Source organism: Strongylocentrotus purpuratus, unplaced genomic scaffold (assembly GCF_000002235.5).
Source record: "Strongylocentrotus purpuratus isolate Spur 01 unplaced genomic scaffold, Spur_5.0 spur5_scaffold_12, whole genome shotgun sequence".
Lineage (NCBI taxonomy): Eukaryota > Metazoa > Echinodermata > Echinoidea > Camarodonta > Strongylocentrotidae > Strongylocentrotus > Strongylocentrotus purpuratus.
The window spans coordinates 23,069,168-23,087,922 of NW_022145597.1; the positions used below are offsets into that span (position 1 = coordinate 23,069,168).

Genomic DNA, 18,755 nt, shown 5'->3' on the forward strand with positions numbered 1-18,755 from the left:
CTACATACATTTCTTGTACATTTCAGTAGGGTAATTTTTGTCACTTGACCTTCGGCATTATACAGTACGAGTATGAAGATATCACGGTATAAAGTCCATATTGTATTCTATTGGTACAGACTTGCACTGCATTCCTTCAAACTAATCCAAACTTCAATCCAAAGCCTCTTAAAGTACTTGATAATCTACTAAATTCTAAGTCCTCGAGATGTATAACACAGGACAAAAATAGTACTGTAAATATATGTTGAATGATGAAGGTATTTTAATTTCTACCAATCATGAGTAAGTAGAGTAAGAAGGAAGGGCTCAAATTTAAAGATAAAGTTGAGTTCTGGTCATGCGATTGCATTGTGAAAGAAAATATGTGGAATGGATCAGAAAAAGTTGATCAAAATGATAAATTTGGCCCAGTCTTGGTAAAGTAACAAGCACTGTACACAGAACATAGTATATGGGACTACACAAATGGTGTCGGGCCTCCTTACCTTGATTTCCTTATCTTTCTATGCTCATTACTCAGCCAGTATACATTTTCTACCAAAATTGCTTGGCAAATGACATTTGTTTGTAATCTTGAACATTCAGTGTAAGTTTCGTTTGACTCTGTGAGAATTCATTTAAAAAAAAAAAACAGAACTCAAGTTTATCTTTAACCTCTTGCCTACTGTAACCAGGTTGTCCCTGTATTAAGCTTATGGGAATCAGGGAATTCAGTAGCCAGTGGGTTAACAGGGGTATGAATGAGAACTGGCCCTCAATATTTTACTCCACTCGAAACATGGACCCCTTGTCAATAGACCCTAACCTGGACCATCTGTGAAAAAAAAATGTGTGGGGCACTAACAGTTTGGAACTTGTTCACAATTTTCTACCTCTAAGCAGACAATGTATTAATTTTAATAATAATAACAATAAGCCCATTCTTGTTTAGCGCATAATACTTAGTCTCTATGCGCTTCCAAAGAGCTTCAGAAATTTCAGAGATGAAGACAAAGTTCTATGCTTGTAAATATCATACATTTCTGTCAAATAACAGACACTGTACTTGTATTTTTTGTATATGATCTCAAATAAACTTCATAAAAACTTCGTATTCTGATCCTGATATTTGTAAATGTAACTCACTATTATTGTATGTCCAATCATTGAGCAGTTGCAGTTCTTTTCATATATGCATTTCAAAGTCGTTGATACAAACAAGTCCATGCCATTGAAAGCAATCACACACAGGACAATAAAATCCTTTCAATAAAATATCAAACGGAATTCCAACCATTCAGAAGTAGATTTCACAGGCTACTGCAGAGTGTAGATTCACATCCTGGACACGGCGTAACATACATGGAGAAGAATCCCTGTTACTCATGGCATGGAGGATCCCAGAGTTCATTTCATGTCAATTTCCAAAAAGAGGGAGACAGTGGGAGAGAAAGAGATATAAGCCTTTTCAACAAAAGCATTGAAGACAGCTAAATACGGATCCTGAGTGACTGGATCACGGCTGTGACATTTCTGTTCTGTTTCCTGCCCGAGACGATTAGTGCCTACTCCACAGACTGAAACCCACTCACGAAAGAATACAACTCGTAAATGTTCCAGCCATTGAAAATGAAGTGCAACAATGAGATCGAAGACAGAATGAGAGAGGGAGAGAGACAGAGGGGGAGAGACAGACAGAGAGAGAAATTAAAAAGCTCTTGAAATGTATCCGCTAGGCAAATGCCATTGTTCGCTCCACATTTTGCTTTAAGAGTAAACAGTAGTTCGCGACTTGATTTCAAATGGCTCTTTGAGAGACGATGGGGGCAAAGGGCACTGGAGCATTAGCTGAAGCTTGTATTGAATAATTTAGGTTTGTACGACTTGATAACAATGTGTGCTGCTCGACTTCTATCTGTAAAATCAATAAGTCCATCCATTCATTTATCCTTTTCTCACCCTCAATGATAAATACGATAGATAGCTTGCGAAGTACAGGCCAAAATTATAGGAGCAGTGCATATTTTACCAGGTTTAACACAATTTGCTCTGCCCTAAACGGCAAACATATGAAGTAAACATGCATGCATTATGAACATGTATGTACTGTACAAATATACCGATACTGATGTGTGTTGGAAAATGATAAGACTAAAACATGGAAAATGCATTACATCTTGGTTGATCGCAAAATAATGATAAATACCATATAATCACCATTTGGTATCACTTCTGAAAGAAGCCTCATTAAATGTGACAAACTGAGTCATTCATCAATTTTAGTAGATTACAAATGGCCTTGTCATAAGCCACCTCTAGCTGTGTTTCATTAAAATAAAATAAAATCAAGAAACAGTAGATGTAGGCAAAGAATGATGCCATACCTGCATTACAACAGCATATTTGCACACTTAAACAAACCTAGAAATACAACATTTCAATAGAGCATAGATAGGTCAGATTTTATTTGTACCCTTTTCTGATCACAGATAAAATACTAGTAGTCCAACGTGTGAAATAGGTCAAGGAGAGAGAGAGAGGGAGAGAGAGAGAGAGAGAGGGAGGGAGGGAGAGAGAGAGAGAGGGAGGGAGGGAGGGAGAGAGTGAGGGAGGGAGACAAAGAGAGGGAGAGAGACAAACAGAGAGAGAGAGAGAGAAAGAGAGAGACAGAAGGAGAGAGAAGAGAGAGAGAGAGAGTGAGGGAGGGAGACAAAGAGAGGGAGAGAGACAAACAGAGAGAGAGAGAGAGAAAGAGAGAGAGAGAGAGAGAGAGAGAGAGAGAGAGAGAGAGAGAGAGAGAGAGGGGGGGGGGGGGGGGGGGGGGGGCGGGGGATGGGCAAGATAAAGGAACAAAGTATATAAAAAGAGAAATGAAGGAACATGTTCAAGGGGGAGATAAACAAAGTATATGGAACAGGAAATGGAGGCATATGTACAGAATTGGGAGGGGGGGGGGGGAGAAAAAAGAAGGGTGAGATAGAGAGAGAGGTTGAAATAATACAGTTATAAGTTATAAGGGGATCAATAAGAAAGGAAGAGGAGTAAAAGAGACAGAGAAGGGGAGAGGGGGCGGGGGCACGATTAACAATTGTACACATTTAAATGTATGACAAAGACTTCGAGGAAAAGGAAATTAAAGCTAATTATACCCATAATACGCGTTGAGATGGTAGACAATTACCATCAACCACAAAACAAATGTTACTTCTGCAAGAGAAGGAAGTGTGTGGGTGTGCTAACTTGGTTCTTGTTCTTTTGCATTTTTCTCAGATTCTGATTTTTAAGGTGTGGATATCCTGCCTTTTGTTTAGGGATTTAAAAAGATCGGAGGTGCTCTTAATCCACGTTCTAGATGGATGATCCTCATTGAAGCTCATTATCCCACTCACTTCAACATATAAAAACACGGAAGTCCGTGAGCCACAAATTATGCAAATTATAAGCAATGAGTCAACTTAAATGCAAAGACTCCCCTCCTCAAGAAATAAAGGAGAACTATTTTTGTCTGTTGAGAGCCCTTATAGGTACCACTAACGTTTTCTTTTCAAGACAACAATGAAAATGGTTGCATTGTGTATAAATACATTTTAAATTGTTCTAATAAACAACAAAAAAGCAACCTCAGACATATACATGTACAGTATATTGCTTACTGTTTTGAAAAAAGACAGTTGTTAGCCTTCTTTTGTAATTTCTGTTCTCAGATTTAGATTGAACGTCATTAGCTTTAGGGAAATTAAAAAAATGTATTTCACAACATGTAATTTTGTTTATCTAAACATACTTTTTAAAAAACTCAAAACATAGTAAAAATGCACAATATTACAGATCTTTGTAGTATTGTTGTCTAGATGTGTTCATAGTTTATACTGTTATTTCATTTTAGAACATAACTAACAACTAAGTAACTAACAAAAATATTGAGTTGGGGTGAAAATTAAGGACGAGGGGATGAGAAACAAGGAATTATTTTTCACTTGGCCTGAATACCTTTTCAACATTATCCAATGGCTAAAAAACTGACTTGCAGCTTTAAGATGTTGAACTTTTAGAACAATTCATGACAGCTAATAGGTCATGACAGTCAGTCAACCAATGTCAAAATATTTTTCAGTTTGCTTTTCAACAAGAGTAAACAAACAAAGTCAACCGGATGGAAACATTTCTAAGAAAAAAATAGAGCAAAAATAAATGACAAAATTAGAAACCTGTCAATCAATATTCATGATGATGTATTTGTGGTATTTAGATTAATGATGTTTGTTCTGGTGATTCATAATTTTCCCTCCCACCGAATGATGCATGTGCAAGTACGTACCAGGATATCCTAAAGCTACAGTGTAGGTAGATCTCGCCTGAAATGGAATACATGGGCAGAAGGGATAGAGGGGGGAAGGGGTAATGGGGGTCTACATCTTCTACTTTTGGAGATCTTAAATATTTTTAGGATGTCAGTCAAGAAAAAGATTAAACTCTAAATTGTCTGTTTGTCAGACTTTTAAGGAGTTTGCACATCTTGTTTATTAAACACAGATATGTGTACTAAAAGTGTGCCAGTTTTGGTTGGGGGGGGGGGGGGGGTCAAAAGCTCCATGTGCTCCCTTTGGATATGAAAACCTTTAAAAAAAGAAAGAAAGAAGCTACTTGCTGATCTCAAAGAATGGTATTCATGAGTGTAAATTCATATAATTAAACATGACATTTCATTATAACTTTCTCCATTGCCAAAGGAACCTAACAAAAATAGAATCACACAAAACGCTTAACCGATTTCATAGGTGACGCAAGATCTTGAAGGCAATTGTGTGCTGAGAGCAAGAATTCTAATTCAAAGGTATTTGATTCATGTCCTTCGAGCTCCCGACAGACAAACTGGAGTGAAAAGAATACCGGTACTAGTTTATAAGAGGACAAACAACGAAAGAAGACGGATTGATAGAAGAGTAAAAACAAAAAGTCATACAAGGACAGTCTCTGGCATAAATACATGTAAGCCATAACAAATTACTTAATCTATGAGTCTGGTTTCTCTCTTAAAGGTAAAGACCAGTTTTGGAAACGCCCCAATTTCAAAAAATGAAATGGAAGCTCTTATTACCAATCATGTGAAAGAATATGTTTTTAATAATACATGATGATACCAAATTTGCCGGGAAACCGTCTACTAATTGATATATTTGGTAAATTAGTTTATCTATTGGTGTGTGAGAGATAGAAATGCACATGTCGCGCACGTGTGTGTAGTCCCATATACATCTTTTAGTGTACAGTGCTTGTAACTTTATAAAGACTGGGCCAAATTTCTTATCATTTTGATGATTCCAGAACCTTGCAGTACATCTATGCTAGATGATCAATCTTTTCTGATGTACATTGTATTTCACAACGTTTCTTTCACAATGCAATCGCACAACCATAACTGGTCTTTATCTTTAATATATGAGTCTGGCTTCTCTTTTAAACACTGTCCTTCTAAACAAGTTGTAGTCTCATATGAAACCAAATTGATCTGAATCAAATGTCACGACATTCACTCGTTGACATACCTAAATTTCAATAATAAGCAATTCACACACAAACATTTGTATGAACTACATGTACATAAAGAACCTTTCTAAATATCTTCTATAATCTCTATTGCAGCACAATTTTATAACCAGCAATCATCTTTATCTTTAAACCCTTCCGCATCATAGGCGGCAAATTCTGCCCAAACACTTTGAGCGTCAAACAAGGTGAGTAGATTAGGTAGGGATTCATTTTATCTTTTCAAAGTCAGAACAAATTACCTCTACTGTGAGTTTTTCAAATATATATAATTTTTTTTTTTTTTTTGGGGGGGGGGGGGGGGGGAAAGAGATGTATTGCCCAAACTGATCACTGAAAAGGGCATTTAAGTCCAAAATGTCACTCTTGAAAGTCATACATGCACTAATGTGCTTTGGCTAGACATTACTCTACATTTGCCACTCTCCACCCAGGTGTTGAATGGTTACTGACAGGAAGAAATTTCTTGAATATTGTGAGCACCGATACAGCAACCTAGCAGAGCCGGGGTAATATTGAAGTGCCTTGAACACCCTAGATGGTGGATATGTGCGCTATATAAATATATCTGATGTTATCGCCCTCTGACTGCTGGATGGAGGGTTTTTAAGACTGTTTAGTTTTATTCTCACATTCATATGCCTACTGTTGAAAAGTGCTGTGGTCCAGAGGAGGAAGTTAAAGATGACAAAAGTAAAGTTACTCTTACCTTCCGGTTTATATTGTGCATCTATTGTGACCACTTGCCCTGCGCCCTTCAGCGCTAATGCAGCATCTTCATGGGTAGCGTTGACTAGGTCTTTACTATTAACCTGAAAGAAGAAATTAAACAATCATTTAATTGGTTGTCCCTCATTCAATATCGTACTTGATGTTGTAATACATTCAATTTATTGCATTCAGTATAATGTATTCAATGTTGTACCTCATTTATTGTATTCAATTTATCACATTCAATGTATTGTATTCAATGTTATACCTCATTAAATATGGAGGTAAGATGTTAAATTTGTTTGACCAAACTCACACCTCATGGCGAATTGCTCCTTCATATTTTAAGCACATATTAAGTAATAATGTACATACATTTTATCACTGTTCTAGTTCATGAAGATATTATCCTTAATACTAATATCATCATCATCATCATCATCATCATCATCATCATCATTTTTCACTGCATTCCTCTGGACATCAATATCTAGTTTATCAAGAATTCTAAATTAAGCATCTTTTACATTCAATTTTACATGTTTTCTTATTGTCACAATTTGTATAACTATATTATTTTACTTGCACTGTAAAAAAATGTACAATTCAATCTGCGACTTCCATTCATGTTTTAATAAACCTTGATTCATTTGTATTTAATTTAATTCTTGTTTGCCAAAATTTGGGAGCTACCTACCGCAAGGATTTGATCCCCTCTCCTTAGAGCACCACTGAGATCCGCCACTCCTCCGGCCAAGATGAACGAGATGAAGATGCCCTCTCCATCCTCTCCTCCCACGATGTTGAAACCAAGACCGGTGGCTCCCTTGTTGAGCACTACTTGCCTGGGTTCCCTGTAGCGGTAGATAGTTACAGGAGGGAGAGAGGCAGAGAGAGAGGGAGGGAGGCAGAGAGAAAGAGAGAGGGAGAGAGAGAGAGAGAGAAGGGGGGGGGGGCAGAGAGAGAGGCAAAGAGAGAGAGAGAGAGAGAGAGAGAGAGAGAGAGGAGGTGGGGGGGGGGCAGAGAGAGAGAGAGAGAGAGAGGCAGAGAAAGAGATAGATAGAGAGAGAGAGAGAGAGAGGCAGAGAGGCAGAGAGGCAGAGAGGCAGAGAGAGAGAGAGAGGAGAGAAAAAGAAAAGATAGAGAGAGAAATACATGTAGTAGGTAAGAGGATACATAGTAAAAATAGAGAGAAGAAATGAAAATATGAAGGTAGAGATAGGGAGAGAAGGAGGGAGGGATAGATAAATGTAGAGAAAGAAATAGGGAGAGTGAAAGACAGAAATATCAAGAGTGAAAGAGGGTGTATAAAGGTAGAGAGGAAGAGAGAAAGAGAGAAAGGAAGAGAGAAAGAGGAAGAGAGAGAGATAAAGAGGAAGAGAGAGAGATAAAGAGCACATGTGTTAGCATTATCTTGTAAATATATGCATGACATCTACATTTTGGATAAAAAGAGAAAGAATATAGTGTCATTTCTCCCATGCAAAGTGTGTAACCTTGTCATTTGAATGACAATTCATGTACTTGAAGACTCAGGGACTCCCAAATTTCTTTTTTAGCATAACTGAATTTAGGCTAGGCACATGTAGAAATTTGACTCAATAATCCCCAAGCCCTTTCTCTCCCCCCCCCCCCAAAAAAAATATCTTCAGCCCCCTCCAAATTTGTTTTGATCATAACTGAATTTACGCAAGGTAAATGTCCAAAATGGATGCAGTAACCCCGGAGCCCTCCCCCTCCCCCGAGGTAATTAACCTTCTAGAACTGCTCCTCAATAACATTCTTGGAGCAGGTGTTTCATTGATTAAAATTATCACCATCATCACACCTATCGTAACTCTCCTCCTCCACCTCCCCTTATGTTTAAATGACATGCATCTTGAGCTCTTGTGATGAAACTGTACTTAAAAAGATATCTACTCAGAGCCAGATTGGCATTCACTCATTTACTTTAACACTGAGTTAGTACTCTTCGGGCTCTCATAAGACCCTACTGTCTGAAAACAAGTTCAGGTTTTTTTCACAAAGATCCTAGGTTGAACATATCTCTAAGTTGGACTTAACAATTATGGAGAGCCGTTAGCATCTTTGAAAATATTTTGTAAAAGATATTTTAAAAGGCGTAAAATGTTGATTCAAATCATTCATATTTTCCATTTTAAAGGAGATTCCATTTTCTTGATGCAGAATTTATGAAAAATATAAAATACTTGAATTTTGCTTTAGAATATATTTTATTTGAAGGCTACAAATGTGCCTTCATTAGGTAATACAAAAGCATGACCCTGCAGTAGCTTTAGTAACAATGAAAGAATCTGCCTCTGAGCAGACTACATGCCCTAGGTTAAACACTTTTAGTTATTTGACCGGCTGGTGAGAATTTAAAGAGTAAAACCGAAAATAAAAGGCGTCAAGTAACGCCTGGCTGGAATGCTCCCCAGGAGTGGAGATTGTGCACACAGTGTGTGCGGGCAAGCACTGAATCCAATGACCGGGATAATAGTATATCTGTAAAGCGCTTAGAGGCGTCTGAGATGTATTAAGCGCTATATAAAAGCTGAATATCATTATTATCATTAATGACTTCATTCCCTTTGTCTCGCCAGCCGATGACTCACCTTGGTATGCCGTCATCGTTCTGGATGAAGATCTTTGGAGCGGGCGTGTTGTTGAAGGCGTTGGGTGGCTGTGAGTTGGTTACCCTGTTGTACGATGGGGGCTCTCCATTGGATCCATTGGCTCCATTGGCCCCGTTGGCCACGCTGGTCCCAAAGGCCACGTTAGTCCCGAAGGCTCCGTCCAGCTCCTGGAGGTCAGAGGATCGTGGCTCTTGCATCAGGGTGGGCTGCATTGTTGCATAAACTGTCAAAAAGAAGCGCACAGGATAATATTGGTAATAGTTTGTTGTCATCTGCTGCAGATGATAACCTCTCAAGGCGCTTTTATACAACGCCGACTAAGATTCTTGCAACCTCATTGGTCAATTCTTGATCACATAACATGCGCTAAAAGTACCATTGAACGGTATCATTCTCCAGCCGTGCAATTGCGTTTGATCCTTTCGCACCACTGCACTCTGACGTCACTAACGATGTACAAAGTATATTGTGCGCTAAGTGACGTCAGAGTGCAATGGTGCGAAAGGATCAAACAAAATTGCACTCCACATCAAAATAAACATAAATCTTTGTACGCGAGGCGCATGGTTTGCTGCTTGCTTAATAATGCACGCTCACTATCGCAATTTCATAAATGAAAAACAAACAAAAAAATTGCTGAGATTTAGGCCCGATGATTGCTGTAACTCCTAGTAATTACATTTGTAGCTTCATTTGGTATATTATGTCACTAAGTACCGTGCATGAGCTCCTACATGTACATGGACATACGAAAGCATCTTATCAAAGGAGGACGATCGAGAGACGATGCTTTTTCAAAATTAAGATTTTAACAGAAATAAAATTGGCTCGTCTTACCTGGGTTGGCTGCTGACATATCCACATTGGAAACGTCTGGAGGCTGGGCGTTCTCGTCATTCTGTGAGTAGGGCGCCATCTGTGTTCCGGCGAGGAGAGTGGCATTCTTGATGACCGTCAGGAGCACCCTGTTGCTGGTGGCTTTCAAGACGGCGACCGCGTCCTCGTGGGTCACCTCTACCAGGTTGTTATCGCCAACCTGAGAGGTCAAAGGTCACATCAAGGATAAGTAATTTCAAATATTCGGCTGAGCAGAAGGGCAAGATCTGTTTATCCGGCAGGACTAATACCTCATGTTCTATGAGAGGTCTAATATTGTCTCTTTGGAGCATAAAGGATGTTAGGAAGCATATTTTATCAGAGTTAATGCCATTCTGGCTCTGAACAGAGGATATGTACAGTTCAACTACTGTTTTGGGTTCTACAGCACATGCTGCTGTGACAATAGTACGTAATAGTAATTTAGGGCACTGTGTTACAAAACATGCATGTTTAAGGCTACTCGTACATCAGACTTTAATCATATGGGCCCCATTTCACAAAATTTGTCATCAGTGACAAACAACAGTTTTTGTTGTAAGCTAGTGAAATCCTTACTTTGTCACTTGTCATTTGTCACTGATTTTTGTCGTTGAAAAAAGACTTTGTGAAACAGGTCCCCGATCCTTTATCTTCTTTAACAGGACATCATTACCATGAAAACAATACAAAGTTGGACCCTGACAACAAAAATCGATCCCAACTCACCGCTGTGATCTTGTCTCCGACCTGCAACCTCCCGTCTTGCTCTGCGGCGCCCCCGTCGATGATCTTCGTGACGAAGATGCCGTTGTCGCCGGGGACGTGCTGGTTACCCTGACCCCCTGCGATGCTGAAGCCAAGCCCCTTGGAGCCCTTGATGAGCTCGATGGACAGCGTCTTGCCAGTGGAGGGGTTCCTTGGCCATCTCCTTAGAACCTTGGGATGGACAGAAAGAATTGCTTGATTAATTCATTATTCAGTGAAACCTGTCTATAAAGACCGCCCAAGGGAGACAAAAAAAAGTGTTCTTTATAGGCCCCTTTCTCTTTTTAAAGGGATCCGGTATCTTTGTCTCAGATTCTGAAACAAAATCCTGGATTTAGCTCATGCTGCAATGATAATTATAACCATTAGGTCAGTCAGGGACCCCACGACTTTTACAACCGATCGCCTGTCTGATTATCAAGATATTTATGATTGGAAATCGAAACCAAATTTCCTATCGGTTTTCATAACGCTATAGACTATTGGGGAAAATGAGTATGGTAAAATCGGTCACTCAAAGATTTTTACTTTTTTGAGGCACTTCTTGATCATTTTGAAGCGCACTTTTTTTAGGGCTTCAATATTACACCCTATCACAGACACTGATAACATGTAGGGCTGTGCATCTCAGATTTAACATTGTTAAATGATGCCTTTAAGTTCTCCCTTCTGAAGTACTCACCATGTGTACGGTGTTGCCCGCCCTCTTGAGGGCATCGACGGCTAGTTGGTGTGAGACACCCAGGATCTCCCACTCATTGACTTTGCATATCACATCGTTAACTCTGCAACAGAAACAAAAGAAGAACATAATGAGGTAATACAAAGAACAGAATTAAAACTAAACAAAAATCAAGAACTTACCAGTTTGATCAGTAGAATAAGGGAATAGTTAGTAGGTACCTGGTAAGATTCATTCCTTGAATGCACTGAGCGCTACGGTTGCCCGAACTTAAGTCGGAGTAATAATATCCAAAGTCCTTTGGAAGCACAGCGCTATACAAGAATGATAATTTTATTATCATTATTATATCATGCCCTGAGGAATACTTAATTCAAGGCAATGTCTTATAGAGTGTTTGAAAAATTAAAGACTGATGGCACGTTCTCTATATATCAATCATAGCTTAACAAACCCTTATCTCTTTAGTAGGGCATTGGGATTGATATCAAGTGTGAACAATTTGAATCAATCTTAACTTTTCAAACATGTAATAAAAAAAGTCAGGACCCTGGATTTCTAAATACCTGTACATCCAAAATGTTGTTTATTTCACTTACTTGGGAAATTAACATCTGCTGGGCAGCTAAAATGTGGATTGTTCTCATATTTAGCAGCATTTCAAAAAGGCTTTAGTGGAAAGCAATTTGAATCCAAAGCTCTCAGTATTATTCAAATTAAATCTCATTTACAGCACAAATGCACCCACTTCTGATTAATTTTCCACTCGAACTATTAAGTCTAATAAGACATTTTGAAGAGTGAATTACTGGTGTCTTCCATCTATTACCGCAGCAGCCCCTGGAAAATATATGGTGAAAAAGAGATTGAAATGATCCCCATCTCGGCATAGTCCCTCAGTATCCCCTCTCTGTAACTTCATATAAAGTTAAACCACTGATACACCATTTTTTCAAGAGTGACTTACTTGAGTCTTCCATCTACCACTGCAGCACGCCCTGAAATAAGTTTGGTGATAAAAGTACCCAAATCCTTCCCGATATGGGATTCTTTACCCCCCTACTAATATGAATTTTCTTGGAAGAGTGACTTACTTGGTGGCGAATATAAGGGATTGTCTCTTTATGTGGGGGGGGGGGGGGGGGTCATTGATCCCCCAACATTATCTAAAGAACAAGCTACTAATACACCACGTTTACTTACTTGAGTCTTCCATCAACCGCTGCAGCACCCCCTGGAATAAGTTTGGTGATGAAGATACTGGGATCGTCTCCTATGTGGGGGTTGTCGGTACCCCCGGCGATGCTGAAGCCTAGACCCGCCCCACCCTAGGGGTAGAGAAAAAGGGAATGGAATATTTTAAGAATGAAAAAAAAGCATGTCATGTTCAGTTTTCATAATTATACATCCTTAATAATGATTACATCTATGAATAGATCAACTGACATCTACATTTAAACGTCTAAAAGCTTAACCACATTTATTGATTTGCTTTTGTATGCTGTTAATACCATCAATGTTGTTCCCAACATCCAATATCTATGTTTCTCATATATTTCTACTATCCAACATGCAACCTTTTTCTTTCTCATGTTAACGACATTCTCCACCACATTACACAGAGTAATGACAGGTTTTTTCAAATTATTGAACCATTTTCAAATTTACACAAAATTGAACAGGCAAAAGATTGGAGTGATGTGCGTACACATACAAGCCTTTATTATAAATGGCCTTGTCGAAATGTCAATATATTTTCTCATTAAAACATGTTGGTATCTCATTATGTGCAAAATTCAAGGGCAGAGCTAGTAGCCATTGGTATTCATCATAATTTTGAATACATTGAATAAGAGGACTGGATGAAAGAGAAAAGAGAAAAGAGAATCTAGAGGAAAAACATACAATATGGAGAAATTTAAAGAGAAGGTTGAGTTCTGGTACAGGTTACAAATAATTTTTGAGTTTTCTCCTTCTTTTTGATCGTTTGTAAAAGAAGATTATAACAGGTATGTACTAGGTATGACAAGTACTTTTTTTCTGAAAGGCCTTCATGTTCCAAATATGGCTGGAAATAGCTTTAAAGAGTTGGCACCAATTTCACACATGTGTGTTTTGTAATAAAATTTATACAATTTGTTCGTTTAACAACTACATTATTCTTACCCTTAACAAGTTTTTATATATTTTTTATAGTATGTGAAAAACTGATTTGTCTTATAACAAAAAAGACAAAAAGCGCAAGCTTACTGTAGGATTTGGAGGTGATTTTCCTGACAAATCTAGACAATGTATTGGAAACCGTCTGCAATCATTTTCAAACATTCAATATCTTTTCAAAATTTTTAATTTTTTAATTTGCTCTAGTAAAAGAGAAATATTTCCTCATAATGACTTTTGATGTTTTATATAATTTTGAAGCCAAGAAGGGCTATATAACACAGAGGGAATCCCTTTCTGGATCTGAAAATAGAATATTTTATTATTTTTTTTAACAGAGTTCTTTTCCAAATTTCCAGGGTTACTTTGAGGAGCTCCTTACAGCTGAATCAAACCCTATGGTCATAATACACCTGTAAAGCACCTAGAGACATCATTAATGTATTAAGCCCTATATGAACCCAGAATAGTATCATTACTATTATTATTAATCTTTCTATATGCCTATTGAAAAATTGCACAGGACGGTTAACGTCGAAGAGAAAGCTAGCATTTTCCTCTGAATATGTCAGAGAGCTTGATCAATATCATGCATCTTGGCTCGATCAATAGAAACGCTAAAAATCAACAAACATCGGGCACTTGAGGACGACAGCGAACCGCCCCACCCCCTAAATTTAGAAACTAGCCGGTGGAGGTCAAAAGAGAGCTGAAATTGTGCATTAAAGATAAATTTCAGTACTGGTTAGGTGAATGAATTGTAAAACAAACTGGCTCAGTCTGAGAGCAATTGTGAAAGGTTGATTGTGTAATATTGATATATAATGTGAGGTTCTGAAATACTCAAAATGAAAATAAATGGGACTCATTCTTGCAGACAATCACATGGACTGCTCACACAAATGGGTATATGGGACTACATACAAATGTTTGGTTCAAATTTGTCAGCAATTATCAACATATTTTAAACATGAAGGAATTGAATAGCAATGCTTTGCAGGGAACATTTCTGCTACTGTATGATATTCTTCTGAACTGACATAAAAAGAAGGAGAATGGTGACTAATTATGTTTTATCTTGGTCAGAACTAAACCTTCTCTTTACAGTGTTCAGGGCAGAAGTTAAGGGGCTCTCCATCAGTATTCACTCACTATAGGGAAATAGAGCAATTAGGTCAATTCAATTACATACTGTATGAAGCCTCAGTGAGTCACGAATCTCAATTTTTTTTCACCAGAGGATTAAATTCTTGAGGCTTTGAATAATTAAACACTGTTCAGTTCAAAACTATGAATTAATCTACTGGGTCAATGGTAATTTTGTTCTAGATTCAAGATTGGGGGTGGGCGGGAATGGGAGATTGAAATTGTTCAACTGTATGGGCATAAAAATATGATCATTCCATTTTGACTTTGTTTAATAATGAGTATCATTATAACTATGAACTAATGGGCCAATGGTAGTTTTGTTGATGGGGGGGGGGGGGGGGGGGGGGGTGGAGGGATGAATGTGCGAGAGGAGAGTTGTGTTCAACTGTTTTTGGATCAAAGATTTTACATTTGGACTGAGCTGACTAAAGGATGTGAGAAAGAATATATCCCAATTGCACAAGTCAAGTACAAGTATATCTAAATTGATTGAAATGTTCTTTCTGCATGGTGATGCATTACCACATCCAACGAGCGGGCGCACGCTATCAAATGTTGGGTTAGGAAGAATAAGGCTGTGCACGATAGTGTCTGATGGATGATTTCAAAGCACACAGAAGCGAGTCTAAATTGAAACTACCCTGGGAAATCAACATGAAATGTGCGACATATGTTGGATGCCTGTGACTCAGGGGTCACAAAATCGACCAGACTGAAATTTTTGCAAAAACGACTCGTTGGAGGGGCTGGTAGTAGGTTGCAATAGTGATAGTAATTTGGAGAGATAAGAAAAACTGCTCTGGTGCAAAAAGACTGAAATTTAGAAAACAACTCGATGGAGGCGCTGGGAGTCCATTGGAGGAGGAGGAGTTGGGATAATAATTTGGAGAGAGAATAATTGCTCATATGCAAAAAGAATTTATGAAATGTTATCTACTCTGTCTCAGTCTCTGTACAGTATTCTGTAGGGGATTGACTTCAAAATGGGAGAATGTAAGAGAATGAAGTTGTCATTAAGAGGTTGAAGAAAGGAGAAATGATGATGTTTGAGATGAGGAGGAATGTCTTTTTAATAATTCATTTCATATTTCAGAGACTTGGGGAAGTAGTAGTACAATGAATGAACAAATGAGAGGGAATGAGAGAGAGGGAAGGAGAGGGGAGGGGAGGGAGGAGAGGGAGGGAGGGAGGGAGGGAGAGAGGGAGGGAGGGAGGGAGGGAGAGAGGGAGGGAGGGAGAGAGAATGAGAGAGAGGGAAAGAGAAGGAGGGGGAGGGGAGGGGAGGGGAGGGAGGGAGGGAGGGAGAGAGATAGAGAAGGAGTGGGGGAGGGGAGGGAGAAAGAGAGAGAGGGAGAGAGAGAGAGAGAGAGAGAGAGAGAGAGAGAGAGGATGAAAATGGTAAGAGTCAAATGACTGAAATGAACTGGAATAATGAGAGGACTCTAATCAATAAAAAACAAAAGGATGCAAAAAAGAAAAAAAAAAAAAAAACAAGTTCTGATTTCAGATTAATTGAATCAATGGCCCAATAGTCATAGCAAATTAATGATAACTTTTCTGTTCATATTTAGAAGAAAAAGAGTAAATTATGATTTTTGTTTACTTCAACTAGCACACAACTGTCTAACTATGGAATAATCTCTGTTACAATTTTTCATCAATTTGGTAATTTGAGTATCAGCGATCCAATGAGAAATATCAAATAAGTCCTCCATAACCTGAAAATGCAGAATAATTTCATCTCTTTCTATCAAATTTTAAGTGCAAAAGAAGAACAGAGAAAAATGGCATATTTCTTTTTCTCTTTGTATCATACATGTACATCTGTCCAAAGATGAAATTACATCTGTCAAGATTTTCTCCCTAGTTTGAGGATATTTAGAGAACAAATCCCCTTGTAAGGACATCAAGCTTATTGTACAGAGGGAAATCTGTAACTCTATGAATAATTGAATCTCAAATGATGGCTCCAGATATCAGGATTTAAAGGGCATGCATAATACGGTTCTTATGCTAGCAGCCACATACAGAGTATATATATATATATATATATATATATATATATATATGACATATATTCTCCCAGTGATTGTTTTTTGTAAATTTTGGGTGTGCAGACACCGAGGAGATATTTGGTAATATAAATGGAAGAAGAAGAAGGAGAAGAAAGAGAAGACGAAAAATAATAATAAAAAGAAAAATAAGAAGAAGCAAAAGAAATAGTAAGAAAAAGAAGGAAAAAAAAAAATTAAAAAAAAAAAAAGAAGAAGAAGAAAAAAAAAAAAAAAAAAAAGAAAAAAAAAGGAGAAAAAGTAAGAAAAAAAAAAGAAGAAGGAGGAGATGAAGAAAAAGAAAAAGAAAACAAAAAAATAATCAAAATAAACAACAAACCCCCCCCCCCCCAAAAAAAAAAAAAAATAGAGAGAAAAAAAGAATAAAAACAAAACAAAAAGTAGAGGAAGAAGAATAAGAGGGAGGAGGTGGAGTTAAAGGAGGTGGAGTTAAAGGAGGAGGAAGTAAGAGGGGGAAACACAACAATGTATGATTAGAAAATAAGAAGAGGGGAACAAAGCAAAAATAAATGAGGAAAAAAATGGGAAAAATCTAGCTGTCAAGTAAAAGAATGGAAACCTACATAGAAAAATAATAATTTGAAATTAACAAAAAAGGACATGGAAAAGAAAAACAACCAAATGATGAACTGAGCAAGGAAGGATAGATAAAGAGAAATAATAATTGTGGTTAACTTACCCTCACTAATGTGATCTCCTCATACTGCCACTGTGTGTCTCTGTTGTTTGGTATCTGTGAAATTTAAAAAAAGAAAGAGAGAGTTAAAAAGAGAGAGAGAGAGAGAGAGAGAGAGAGAGAGAGAGAGAGAGAGATAGAGAGACAGAGAGAGACAGAGAGAGAGAGAGAGTTAGAGAGAGATGACAGATAGAGAGATAGAAAGAAGAGAGAAGGGAGAGAGAAAAGAGAAGAGTCAGAAGATGATATATTGAGAGAGAGAGAGAGAGAGAGAGAGAGAGAGAGAGAACAATCTTTAGATCAGAGGCACATCAAAAGTAGTGCATATCAGTACCGATCCAAATAAACATAAATCACTACGAAATCTCACAAATTTCAAATTTTTGTGTACAATCCCACATAAAGCATAAAGAAACTAATAATTTTGAATTAAATGGAGAATATTCTAATCAACCAAAATATACCAAATGTGTAACGATGACATAATGATGACATATCTTTTACTTTTGATATCTATAATACTTATAAATTTGCTCACATTTTTTTTTTAATTAATAAAAATAAAATACATTAATACATTCACATCTACTACTGATAATATTCCTGGGCCCTGTTTCACAAAACTTGTTATCAATAACAAGTTACAATGACTGTTATAAGCTACTGAAGTGGTAGCTTTTGATTGGCTGAGAGCACATATGTCATTACAAAATTAACATTTGTTATTGATAACATGTTTGATGAAACAGGGCTCTGGAAACACAAATAACTTAGAACCAAGGCTCTTGCATTTTTGTAAATATTTTGTTATATAATTCTTCATCTTTTATTTAGTGTAAAATACCAAAGCTTTGTATATAAGCACAGAACATATTTACCCTAGATGTAGAATAGTATGTATTCAATAGTTTATTCATATTTATTCATTACATTCTCATTTATTGCTGTGATACTTTTTGTGTGTTAGTGGTACTAGACACGATTAGCATTAAATGCTATTTTCTGGTCCCATTTATCCTTTCAATGTTAATTAATCATTCACATTTTATTGCTATATTGATGTACTTTTTGTTTTGGATAATAAACTTCAAACTCAAACTCAAACTCAAACAAATGAAATTCAACAAAGGTTGAATATAGTAATATATTCCTAATGCAGATAAATGCTTGTAAAACACATACGCAATGTAATATACTGTGGATGGATTATATTTTCCCACTGATTAAACATCTGCAAGGAAAGGTAGGGTACCTACGATGGCTTACAATAACAAATTTCACAGAAAAAACTTGAGTTCAACCACAATGGACGTGGAAAGAGTGATTAATCACAAAATTGGAGTATTGTTGTGAACTCTGTGCCAAATCTTGAGTGGAATGTTTTTGCACCGATTTGCGTAGGTTCAGCCTTAGATACACAGCCTGTGTTTATAGTCAAAAGCAACATGTGTGTGTGTGTCTTGCTCAATGCATAATGCATTGCTAGCAATCTTCTTGCATAGGAGGATATGCCT

General features: G+C 37.4%; 1 protein-coding gene across 2 annotated transcripts in view; it reads right to left on the reverse strand.

Moving 5' to 3' along the window:
* The window catches only part of LOC592591 (disks large homolog 1), a 47,977-nt gene that overhangs the window by 16,293 nt on the left and 12,929 nt on the right, over nucleotides 1–18,755 (reverse strand). The window contains exons 3-10 of one of the 2 annotated variants that reach the window (XM_030982147.1): nucleotides 17,245–17,298; nucleotides 12,388–12,512; nucleotides 11,185–11,287; nucleotides 10,464–10,673; nucleotides 9,717–9,915; nucleotides 8,859–9,102; nucleotides 6,938–7,094; nucleotides 6,239–6,341 (exon numbers count right to left, since the gene is read on the reverse strand). In XM_030982147.1, coding sequence (XP_030838007.1) covers nucleotides 6,239–6,341; nucleotides 6,938–7,094; nucleotides 8,859–9,102; nucleotides 9,717–9,915; nucleotides 10,464–10,673; nucleotides 11,185–11,287; nucleotides 12,388–12,512; nucleotides 17,245–17,298 — 1,195 coding nt within the window. Of the gene's footprint in view, nucleotides 1–6,238; nucleotides 6,342–6,937; nucleotides 7,095–8,858; nucleotides 9,103–9,716; nucleotides 9,916–10,463; nucleotides 10,674–11,184; nucleotides 11,288–12,151; nucleotides 12,174–12,387; nucleotides 12,513–17,244; nucleotides 17,299–18,755 lie in introns of those variants that run through there. The other variant, XM_030982148.1, reaches the window with a different exon arrangement.